The 12,816-nt window shown below is 37.3% G+C and overlaps 1 protein-coding gene across 5 annotated transcripts in view; it reads right to left on the bottom strand.

The window, feature by feature from the left end:
* FBXL2 (F-box and leucine rich repeat protein 2) overlaps positions 1-12,816 on the bottom strand; it is an 86,118-nt gene that overhangs the window by 30,607 nt on the left and 42,695 nt on the right. For 4 of the 5 annotated variants that reach the window (XR_009566018.2, XR_009566019.1, XM_030830073.2 and 1 more), the window contains one exon: positions 11,160-11,254. Coding sequence is in view for 1 of the 5 variants with exons in the window: in XM_030830073.2 (XP_030685933.1) it covers positions 11,160-11,254 (95 nt within the window). In the remaining 4 variants the exon portion in view is untranslated. Of the gene's footprint in view, positions 1-11,159; positions 11,255-12,816 lie in introns of those variants that run through there. The other variant, XM_030830077.2, reaches the window with a different exon arrangement.

A 12,816-nucleotide genomic window follows, 5' to 3' on the forward strand; every position in this document is an offset into this window, starting at 1 on the left:
AATTAAAATACCTTGAGACAAATGACAATAAAAACACAACCACACAAAATCTGTGGGATGCAGGAAAAGCAGTTATTAGAGGGAAATTCATAGAGATACAGGCCTTCCTCAAAAAACAAGAAAAATCTAAAATAAACAACCTAACCTACCACCTAAAAGAATTAGAAAAAGAAGAACAAACAAAACATAAAGTCAGCAGAAAGAAGGAAATAATAAAGATCAGGGAGGAAATAAATAAAATATAGATTAAAAAATCAATAAAACCAAGAGCTGGTTCTTTGAATGGGTAAACAAAATTAACAAACCTCTGGCCAGGCTCACCAAGAAGAAAAGAGAGAGAACCCAAATAAACAAAATAACAAATGAAAAAGAAGAAAGCTCGACTGATACTTCAGAAGTACAAAAAACTCATTAGAGAATACTATGAACAATTATATGCCAACAAATTTGACAACCTAGAAGAAATGGGCAACTTTCTAGAAACATACAGCCCATAAAAATTTAATCAAGAAGAAACAGATAATTTGAACAGACCAATCACTAGGACTGAAATAGAATCTGTAATAAAAAAAAAAACACCTCACTACAAAGGAAAGTCCAGGACCAGATGGCTTCACAGGCAAATTCTACCAAACATACAAAGAAGAATTTATACCGATTCTTCTCAAACTCTTCGAAAAGACTTAAGAGGAGGGAACACTCCCAAAGACTTGTGATGAAGCCACCATCACCCTGATACCAAAACCAGACAAAGTATCACCAAAAAAAGAAAAAAATCCTCAACAAAATATTAGCAAACCAAATTCAACAACACACACAAAAAATCATACACCACAACCAAGTGGGATTCATCCCAAGTTCACAAGGATGGTTCAACATATGCAAATCAATCAATGTAATACACATTAACAACAACAAAAAAAATCAAAAACCACATGATCATCTCAATAGATGAGGAAAAAGCATTTGACAAAATTCAACATCCATTCATGATAAAAACTCTTACCAGGGGCTTCCCTGGTGGTGCAGTCGTTGAGAATCCACCTGCCAGTGAAGGGGACACGGGTTCGATTCCTGGTCCGCCAAGATCCCACATGCCACAGAGCAACTAAGCCCATGCGCCACAACTACTGAGCCTGTGCTCTAGACCCTGTGAGCCACAACCATTGAGCCCGCGTGCCACAACTACTGAAGCCTGCGTGCCTTGAGCCCGTGCTCCACAACGAGAGAAGTCACCACAATGAGAAGCCCACGCACTGCAACAAAGAATACTCCCCGCTTGCCACAACTAGAGAAAGCCCGCGCACAGCAACAAAGACCCAACACAGCCAAAAATAAATAAATAAATAAATAAATTTTTTAAAAAACAAAACTCTTACCAAAGTGGGTATACCAGGAACATATCTCAACATAATAAAAGCTATTTACGACAAACCCACAGCCAATATAATACTCAACAGTGAAAAGCTGATAGTCTTCCTGCTAAAATCTGGAACCAGGATGCCCACTCTCACCACTTCTATTCAGCATAGTAATGGAAGTCCTAGCCACAGCAATCAGACAAGAAGATGAAACAAAAAGTATCCAAATTCGAAGGGAAGAGATAAAATTGTCACTATATACAGATGACATGATACTATATATAGAAAACCCTAAAGACTCCACACAAAAACTACTAGATCTAATAAATGAATTCAGCAAAGTAGCAGGATACAACATTAGCACTCAGAAATCGGTTGCATTTCTTTACACTAACAATGAAATATCAGAAAGGGAATGTAAAAAAAAAAAAAAAAAACTTTTAAAATCACACCAAAAAAAAAAATACCTAGGAATAAATTTGACCAAGGAGGTGAAAGACTTATACACTGAGAACTATATAAAACTTATACACTGAGAACTATAAAACATAATAAAGGAAATTAAAGAGGATTCAAAGAAATGGAAGATATCCTATGTTCTTGGACTGGAAGAATAAATATTGTTAAAATGGCCATACTACCCAAAGCAATTCACAGATTTAATGCAATCCCTATCAAATTACCAATGACATTTTTCACAGAACTAGACAAATAATCCAAAAATTTATATGGAACCATAAAAGACCCAGGATTGCCAAAGCGATCCTGAGGGGGAAAGAAAAAAAAAAGCAGGAGGCATACCTCTTCCAGACTTCAGACTATACTACAAAGCTACGGTAATCAAAACAGCATGGTACTGGTATAAAAACAGACATATGGATCAATGGAACAGAACAGAGAGACCAGAAATAAATCCACACACCTATGGCCAATTAATCTTTGACAAAGGAGGCAAGAATATAAAATGTGAAAAAGCAAGTCTCTTCAGCAAGTGGTGCTGGGAAAGTTAGACAGGTGAACGTAAATCAATGAAGTTAGAACACACCCTCACGCTATGCACAAAAATAAACTCAAAATGCCTTAAAGATTTAAACATAAGACATGACACCATAAAACTTCTGGCCAGGCTCACCAAGAGCATAAGCAAAACATTCTCTGACATAAATGTTTTCTTAGGTCAGTCTTGCAAGGCGATAGAAATAAAAACAAAAATAAACAAATGGGACTGAATCAAACTTACAAGCTTTAGCACAGCAAAAAAAAAAAAAAAAAGACAACCTACAGAATGGGAGAAAATATTTGCAAATGATGCAATCATCAAGGGCTTAATCTCCAAAATATACAACAGTTCATACACTTAACAACAAAAAAAAACAAACAACCTAATCAAAAAATAGGTAGTAGACCTTAACAGACATTTCTCCAAAGAAGACATACAGATGGCTAGCAGGCACATGAAAAGATGCTCAACATCACAAATTATTAGAGAAATGAAAATCAAAACTACAATGAGGTACCACCTCGCACCAGTCAGAATGGCCATCATTAAAAAGTCTACAAATAACAAATGGTGGAGAGGGTGTGGAGAAAGGGAACCCTCTTACACTGTCGGTGGGAATGTAAGTTGGGGCAGCCACTATGGAAAACAGTATAGAGGTTCCTCAGAAAACTAAAAATCAAATTACTATATGATCCAGCAATCCTACTCCTGGGCATACCCACAGAAAACTGTAATTCAAAAAGGCACATGCACCCCTATATTCATAGCAGCATTATTCACAATAGCCAAGACATGGAAACAACCTAAATGTCCATCAACAGATGAATGGCTAAAGAAGACATGGTACATATAGACAATGGACTACTACTCAGCCATAAAAAAGAATGAAATAATGCCATCTGCAGCAACATAGATGTAACTAGAGATTATCATACTAAGTGAAGTAAGTCAGAAAAACAAATACCATATGATATCACTTATATGTGGAATCTAAAATGTGGCACAAATGAACCTATCTATAAAACAGAAACAGACTCACAGACATAGAGATCAGACTTGTGGTTGCCAAGGGGGATGGGGAGAGGGAGAGGGATGGACTGGAAATGTGGGGTTGGTAGATGCAAACTATTACACTTAGAATGGATAAACAACAAGGTCCTACTGTATAGCACAGGGAACTATATCCAATCTCCTGGGATAAACCATAACAGAAAAGAATATTTTAAAAAAAGAAAAGAATATTAAAATATATATATATACACATACATATATATGTATGTATAACTGAGTTACCTTGCTGTACAGCAGAGATTGGCACATTGTAAATCAACTATACTTCAATTAAAAAAAAGAAAGAAAGAAACTATGGCTGAAAACTTCCCAAACCTAAAGAAGGAAACAGATATCCAGAAAGCACAGAGGGTCCCAAACAAGATGGACCCAAACAGACCCACACCAATACATACAATTAAAATGGCAAAAGTTAAACAGAGGATTCTAAAGATAGCAAGAGAAAAACAAAAGAGTCATTTACAAAGGAACCCCCATAAGGCTATCAGTTGATTTCTAGCAGAAACATTGCAGGCCAGAAGAGAATGGCATGATATATGCAAAATCCTGAAAGGGAAAAACCTGCAACCTAGGATACTCTACTGACCAAGCTTATCATTTAGAATAGAAGGAGAGATAAAGAATTTCCCAGACAAGCAAAAACTGAAAGAATTCACAATACTAAGCCTACTCTAAAAGAAATATTATAAAGGATCTTCTCTAAATAGAGAAGCAAGAAAGCTAAACAAAAGAGAAAATCACAATAGGAAAGGCAAATATACAAAAAGATTGAAGATCACTTAAATAGATTAGTACATAGATTAAAAAACAATCAAAAAATTTTGTAGACGCAATTATAAATACAATAAATAGTAAAAGAATAAGCATTAAGATGTAAAATAGGACATCGAAATCACAAAATGTGGGGGAGGGGAGTATAAAAATGTAAATCTTGGGAATTCCCTGGCGGTCCAGTTGTTAGGACTCCACACTTCCAAGCCAGGGCGCACAGGTTTGATCCCTAGTCCAGGAACTAAGATCCTGCATGCTGCACGGCGCAGCCAAAAAAATTAAATTAAAATTAAAAAGTAAATCTTTTAGAATGTGTTTGAACTTGTATGACTATTAGTTTAAAGCAAGTAGATACAGTTATGGGTCAGCATACTTGAACTCCAGGGTAAACACAAATCAAAAATATACAGGAGATTCGACAAAAAACAAAAAGAAAGGAACTCAAGCATGCTACAAAAGAAGAACATAAAACCACAAAAGAAATGAACAAAGAAGAACTACAAAAACTGGAAAACAGGAATTAAAATGGCAATAAATACATACCTATTAATAATTACTTTAAATGTCAATGGGCTAAATGCTCCAATCAAAAGACATACAGTGGCAGACTGGATAAAATGTAAGAACCTACAAGACGCTGCCTACAAGAGACTCACTTCAGGGCAAAAGACACACACAGAGTGAAAGTGAGGGGATGGAAAAAGATATTTCATACAAATGGAAATGACAAGAAAGTGGGGGTAGCATACTCATTTCAAACAAAATAGACTTTAAAACAAAGGCCATAAAGAAAGACAAAGAAGGACATTATATAATGATAAAGGGTTCAATACAAGAAGATATTACATTCTTTAACATAAATGTACCCAACACAGGAGCACCTAGATACATAAAATACTAACTGACATAAGGGGAGAAATGGACAATAATACAATAATAGTAGGAGACTTTAACACCCCTGACATCAATGGACAGACCATCCAGACAGAAAATCAGTAAGGAAACAGAGGTCCTAAATAACACAACAGAACAGTAGAACTTAATTGCTATCTACAGGATACTACACACACACACGCACCCAAAGGAATACACATTCTTTTCAAGTGTGCATGGAATATTCTCTAGGATAGGTTACATACTAGGTCACCAATAAAAGCCTCAACAAATTTAAGAAGACAGAAATTATTTCAAGCATCTTTTCTGACCACAACCAGAAAATAGAATTCAACCACTGAAAGAAAAAATAAATGAACAAATATATGGAGATTAAATGACATGCTACTAAAAAAAGTGGGTCAACAATAAGATAAAGAAATCAGAAAATACCTTGAGACAAAAGAAAATGAAAGCACGACCTACAAAATCTATGTGACACAGCAAAAGCAGTTCTAAGAGGGAAGTTCATAGTGATATAGGCCTTCCTCAAGAAACAAAAAAATCTCATATAAGCAAACTAAACTACCACCTAAAAGAATTTTAAAAAGAACAGACGAAAACCCAAAGTCAGGAGAAGGAAGGAAATAACAAAGATCAGAGAGGAAATAAATACAATACAGATTTTTTAAGAAATAGAAAAGATCAGGGACTTCCCTGGTGGTCCAGTGGTTAAGACTCCACACTCCCAATGCAGGGGGCCTGGGTTTGATCCCTGGATGGGGAACTAGATCCCACATGCATGCCGCAACTAAGAGTCCGCATGCCGCAACTAGGAGTGCGCATGCCACAACTAAGGCCCCGCATGCCACAACTAAGACCCAGCACAGCCAAAATAAATATAAATTTTTTTAAAAAGAGTTCTCATCACAAGGGAAAAAAGTTTTTTTTTAAAGAAATAGAAAAGATCAATAAAACCAAGAGCTGGTTTTTTGAGAAGATTTTTTAAAAATCAATAAAACTCTAGCCAGTCACCAAGAAGAAAAAGAGTGGACCCAAATAAACAAAATAAGAAATGAAAGAGGAGAAATAAGAACTGATACCACATAAACAGAAAAAATCATAAGAGAATACTATGAACAGTTAGATGCCAACAAATTCAACAACCTAGAAGAAATGGACAAGTTTCTTAAAATATGCAGCCTGTCAAAACTGAGTCAAGAGACAGATAATTTGAACAGACCAATCACTAGAAATGAAATAGAATCTGTAATTTAAAACAACAACAACAAAAAACCCTCCCTGTAAACTAAAGGCCATGACTGGATGGCTTCACTGGGGAACTCTACCAATCATACAAAGAAGAACTTATGCTGATCCTTCTCAAACTCTTCCAAAAGACAGACGAGAACACTCCCAAAGTCATTCTATGCAGTCACCATCACCCTGATACTAAAACCAGACAAAGACACTATGCAAGAAAATTACAGGCCAGTATCTTTGATGAATATAGATGCAAAAATCCTCAACAAGATATTAGCGAACCAAATCCAACAACACATAAAAAGGATTATATACCATGATCAAGTTGGATTCATTCCAGAGTTACAAGGATGGTTCAACATATGCAAATCAATTAACGTGATACACCACATCAACAAAAGACAAAAGCCACATGATCATCTCAAAAGATGCAGAAAAAGCATTTGGCAAAATTCAGCATCGTTCATGATAAAACACTCTTACCAAAGTGGGTATACGGGGAACATATCTCAACAAAATAAAGACCATTTATGACAAACCCACAGCCAACATAATACTCAATGGTGAAAAGCTGAAAGACTTCTTGCTAAATTCAGGAACAAGACAAGGATGCCCACTCTCACTTCTACTCAACATAGTATTGGAAGTCCTAGCCACAGCAATGAGACAAGAAACAAAAGGTATCCAAATTGGAGTGGAAGAGGTAAAACCGTCACTATTTGCAGATGACATGATGCTCTATGTAGAGAAGCTTAAAGTCGCCACATAAAAACTATTAGAACTAATAAATGAATTCAGCAAGGTAGCAGGATACAAGATAAATATACAGAAATCTGCTGCATTTCTTTACACTAACAATGAAATACCAAAAAGAGAAAGTAAACTAAAAAAATTCCATTTAAAATTGCATCAAAAAAAAACAACCTAGGAATAAACTTGGCCAAGAAGGTGAAAAACCTATATGCTGAAAACTATAAAACATTAATAAAGGAAACTGAAGATAATTCAAAGAAATGGAAAGATATCCCATGCTCTTGGATTGGAAGAATTAATACTGTTAAAATGGCCATACTACCCAAAGCAATCTACAGATTTAATGCAATCCCTATCAAAATACCCATGACATTTTTCACAGAACTAGAATAATCCTAAAAATTATATGGAACCACAACAGACCCAGAATTGCCAAAGCAATCCTGAGGAAAAAGAACAATGCTGGAAGCAGAAGCATAACCCTTCCAGACTTCAGGCTATAGTACAGAGATACAGCAATCAAAACAGTGTGGTACTGGCACAAAAACAGACATAGAGATCACTGGAACAGAATAGAGAGCCCAGAAGTAAACCCATATACCCACAGTCAATTAATCTACGACCAAGGAAGCAAGAATATACAACGGGGAAAAGACACTCTCTTCAGCAAGTGGTGTTGGGAAGCTGGACAGCTGCATGTAAATCAGTGAAGTTAGAACACTCCCTCACACCATGCGTAAACTCAAAATGGCTTAAAGACTTAAATATAAGACATGACACCATAAAATTCCTAGAAAAGAGCATAGGCAAAACATTCTCTGACATAAACTGTAGCAATACTTTCTCAGATAATTTTCCCAAAGCAAAAGAAGTAAAAGCAGGGCTTCCCTGGTGGCGCAGTGGTTGAGAGTCCGCCTGCTGATGCAGGGGACACAGGTTCGTGCCCCAGTCCAGGAAGATCCCACATGCCGCAGAGCGGCTAGGCCCGTGAGCCATGGCTGCTGACCCTACGCGTCTAGAGCCTGTGCTCCACAACGGGAGAGGCCACAACAGTGAGAGGCTTGCGTACCGCAAAAAAAAAAAAAAAGAAGTAAAAGCAAAAATAAACAAATGGGGCCTAATCAAACTTATAAGCTTTTGCATAGCAAAGGAAACCATGAACAAAACGAAAAAACCACCTATGGAATGGGTGAAAATTCGCAAACGATGTGACCAACAAGGGATTAATTTCCAAAATATACAAACAGCTCATACAATTCAATATTAAAAAAAAAAAACAGGGCTTCCCTGGTGGCGCAGTGGTTGAGAGTCCGCCTGCTGATGCAGGGGACATGGGTTTGTGCCCTGATCCGGGAAGATCCCACATGCCACGGAGCGGCTGTGCCCATGAGCCATGGCCGCTGAGCCTGCGCGTCCAGAGCCTGTTGCGCCACAACGGGAGAGGCCACAACAGTGAGAGGCCTGCGTACCACAAAAAAAACCCAAAACAAAACAAAAAACAAACAAACATTACAATCAAAAAATTCGCATAAGACTTAAATAGACATTTCTCCAAAGAAAACATATACATGGCCAAAAACCACATGGAAAGATGCTCACATCACTAATTATCAGAGAAATGCAAATCAAAACCTCAACGAGGTATCACCTCACAGTGGTCAGAATGGCCATAATAAAAAAGTCTACAAATAAGGAATGCTGGAGAGGGTATGGAGAAAAGGGAACCCTCCTACACTGTTGGTGGGAATGTAAATTGGTACAACCACTATGAAGAACAGTATAGAGGTTCCTTAAAAAACTAAATATAGAGCTACCATATGACCCAGTAATCCTACTCCTGGGCATATATCTGGAGAAAACCATAATTAGAAAAGATACATGGACCCCAATGTTCATGGCAGCACTATTTACAATAGCCAAGACACGGAAGCAACCTAAATGTCCATCGACAGAGGAATGGATAAAGAAGATGTAGTACATATATACAAATGAAATATTACTCAGCCATAAAAATGAATGAAATAAGCCATTTGCAGCAACATGGATGGAGCTAGAGATTATCATACTAAGTGAAGTAAGACAGACAGACAAAGACAAGTATCACATGGTATCACTCATATGTGGAATCTAACAAAAAAAAAATGGTACATGAACTTATTTACAAAACAGAAACAGACTCACAGATTTCAAAAACAAAGTTATGGTTACCAAAGGGGAAATGTGGAGAGGAGGGATAAATTAGAAGCTTGGGATTAACGTACACACACTACTGTATATAAAATAGATAACCAACAAGGACCTACTATATAGCACAGGGAACTCTACTCATTATTCTGTAATAACCTGTATGGGTAAAGAATCTGAAAAAGAATGAATATATGTATAACTCAATCACTCTGCTGTACACCTGAAACTAACACTATATTTAAACTAAATATACGCCAATAAAAATTTTTTTTAAAAGGCACTGAGGGCTTCCCTGGTGGCGCAGTGGTTAAGAATCTGCTTGCCAATGCAGGGGACACGGATCCCACATGCCGCAGAGCAACTAAGCCTATGCACCACAACTACTGAGCCTGCGAGCCACAACTACTGAAGCGCGCGCTCCTAGAGCCCGTGCTCCACAACAAGAGAAGCCACTACAATGAGAAGCCCGTGCACTGCAACGAAGAGTAGCCCCTGCTTGCCGGGGCTCTCTGAATCATGATTCTGTGATTATGCTTATCATTATTTCTCACAGTAATCTGGCCTCACGTATTAAAAATTTATATAGATATTAACATAGATTTCTGCTCTAAAATTTATGGTAAACCAATAACAGTCTTAGCTTTACAGCATAGTTTTGATATAGTTTCACTTTATAGGATAGTTTTTTCCTCATCTTGGCTCTATTCCAAGTGCCAAGATGAGAATGTGTTTCTTTGATATTCCTCACTGACAATCCATATCTTCACACTTATTTTAGTTTCTTTAATGGAACCACTATTAGATTTATGTTCTCTATTACAAGTCGTCTTAGGACCTATTCGGTACATTTAAGCTTCCTGTTAAAGCAGAATCAATCTATTCCACTGGTTTACAAAGCTTTTGAAGTATCAGAAAATTCTGATGACCTGAATTGATTAAAAAAAACAAACCCTGTGTTGCATAACAGAGGGAATGTTTTGATCCTTAAAAGATATTGATATTATGAATTGATTTTCTTAGCAATGGTGCAGATGTTTCAATTACAAATTCTACTGTCTGAAATTACTGTACACTGCACATTCTTACTGGAGGTCTGGAACTGATTATACTGTTATATGCTTAAGTCTCCAAGAGGTAGTCCGCTCCAAGATTCTAGGGGCAGTGCGTGTCTTAATTTAGCCAACCTCAACCAATACAAGAGCCCACAAGGATAAAGACATAAAGGTATTAATTATGTCCTGTCTCCAGAAAAGCTCAAAGCACATGTCCTTAACAGTGGAGTGATAACATTTCCAATAATGGCTATCCAGTAAGAGGTGGGCAAGCATTTGGTTGCATAGGGTATATCCAACTATTATAAACTATTATTAAATGAATGTGATAATCACAACCCATGATGGTTAAGCAAAATCCCAGGCTATGCTAAGGAATTTTTTGAAAGAATTATTTTGTTAATTAGTATAATTTATACAAGAAGGTAGCCACAATTATGAGAAGGAACCTAGGAAGATGGGAAAGTGAAGAAAGGAAGAGAGGTGAACTAATATCATAATATGATTATGTGCCAGGTACTACATATGTGTTATTTCATGTGATACCCAGGACATTCTCATGAAAGAGCTATAAATGCCTTCTCTTTGCAAAAGACAGAACTGACAACAAAGTGTTTGTCCCAAGGTCACATCCCTGACAACACTGGAGCTCGCTTTCTAGGTCAGGCCTGTTGGCTCCAAAATCATGATATTCTCACTACTCTATGCAAATTACCATAGAAAGATTTTAACAGAAGAAAAGCAAATAATATGCTTGGTTTATTTTTGCTGATGAAAATGTCAGCTACAAGCTGCCACGACAGAGTGAGTCACGGTGGACTGACTTACTTCAAGGAGGAATCTCCAACGCCAATGCAACCTCGCAAGCTGAGCTTCCTCAGGAATCCACCGCATCGCTTTGAGATGTTTTCCACCACTCGACCCTTCAGTGGAGAAAGTTGGAAAAAATCTTGTTTCATGCTGCTTATCTAACAGCAAAATAACCTGAAATTTAGGAACTGAATATGTATTTCCAGGTGTAATAGAAGGTATTTTGGAACATTCCTTCAACATCCCACTTCTGCTCCTAGTGTATAAAGGGGCTACAAGCACCGAAAAAATGTTTTCAATGAAAACATTAAGTATTTTTTTTAAATCACACACTATTTTTTGAAAGCCTTGACTCTGGAGTTAGGCCTTCCCTAGCCAGGGCTCATGGCTACTCCATCAATTACAAGGCTTTCTGAGGTCAAGCTTTTTGGGAACACTGCTGTGCTGGGAACACAGAGATCTAAAACAATGTTGCTCAAAAAAAGAAATTCTATTTAAGCTGAACATTACCACTCTAAAAATTTGAAGATGTATCATAAAATCTACTCCTCATTCTTCTTAGCAATCCCCTATTTAAACACATTTGCTTTAAAAATGGGAACTTTGGCTGGTACTGGCAGATACATTAGGGGAGGAAAAAAGAAAATGAACACTGATTAAGCACTTCTACTTTTTCAGGCATGATTTTAACACTTTCTTGTACCCGCTATGGCTCATTTAATATTCACAACAACCACATGGACTACTGCTCCACACTGAAGTAAGGAAGAGTCTATGTATGGAATACAGGAAATCCCTTAGGATATCTCTTAGTATTAATATGCCCTCTGATTAAAGTCAATGGAAAACTAAAAGCCAATCCAAGGAGACTACTCATGGCTTCAGGAATGATGGTTTGGGTCACTCTACCAGGTAAGGAACCACGACCAGCTGAGGTGCTTGCTGAAGACAAAGAGAATACAGAATGGGAAGCAGAAGGTAGTTATAAATACCAACTCTGACCACATGACCAGTTACAGAAATTAGGACTATAATTGTCATAAGTATTTTCTCCCTATTTTATTATGAATGCATGTGTGTGTGGTACAAATATGTATTTTTTCCCTCTCTTATCCCCTTATCATGTGACACAACATGTACTGACTTTATATCATAAGTATTTAAGTACTGTCAATTCTACATCAAAGTATTTAAGGCATAGAATATCAAGAAGAGTGAAATTGACTCTAGGACTTTACCTCCTCTTCTGAGGAAAGCCTGAGTGTCTTTCGGGTTGTACGCTGGATAGCTGTATCATATTAGGTGGAATTATGATCTTTGTTATCGTCTTTATTTGGAAATTAAGTATGGTTAAAGGACATGCCTATGGGTGCCAAGTTGACAAAGGGTGAACTTATGATTAATTTTATGTGTCAGCTTGACTGCGACACAGGGTGCCCAGACATTTGGCCAAACATTATTGTGGCTGTGTCTGTAAGGGTTTCTGGATGAGATTAGCACTTGAATCAGTAAACTGAGTAAAGCAGATTGCCCTCCCTAGTGTGGGTGGGCCTCATCCAATCAACTGAAGACATGAATAGAACAAAAAAGGCTGATTAAGAGAGAACTCCTGCCTGACTGCTGACATTGGTCTTTTCTGGCCGTGGACTTGGACTGAAACATCAACTCCTCTTGG

The sequence above is a fragment of the Globicephala melas genome, chromosome 11, assembly GCF_963455315.2.
Source record: "Globicephala melas chromosome 11, mGloMel1.2, whole genome shotgun sequence".
Classification (NCBI taxonomy): Eukaryota; Metazoa; Chordata; class Mammalia; order Artiodactyla; family Delphinidae; genus Globicephala; species Globicephala melas.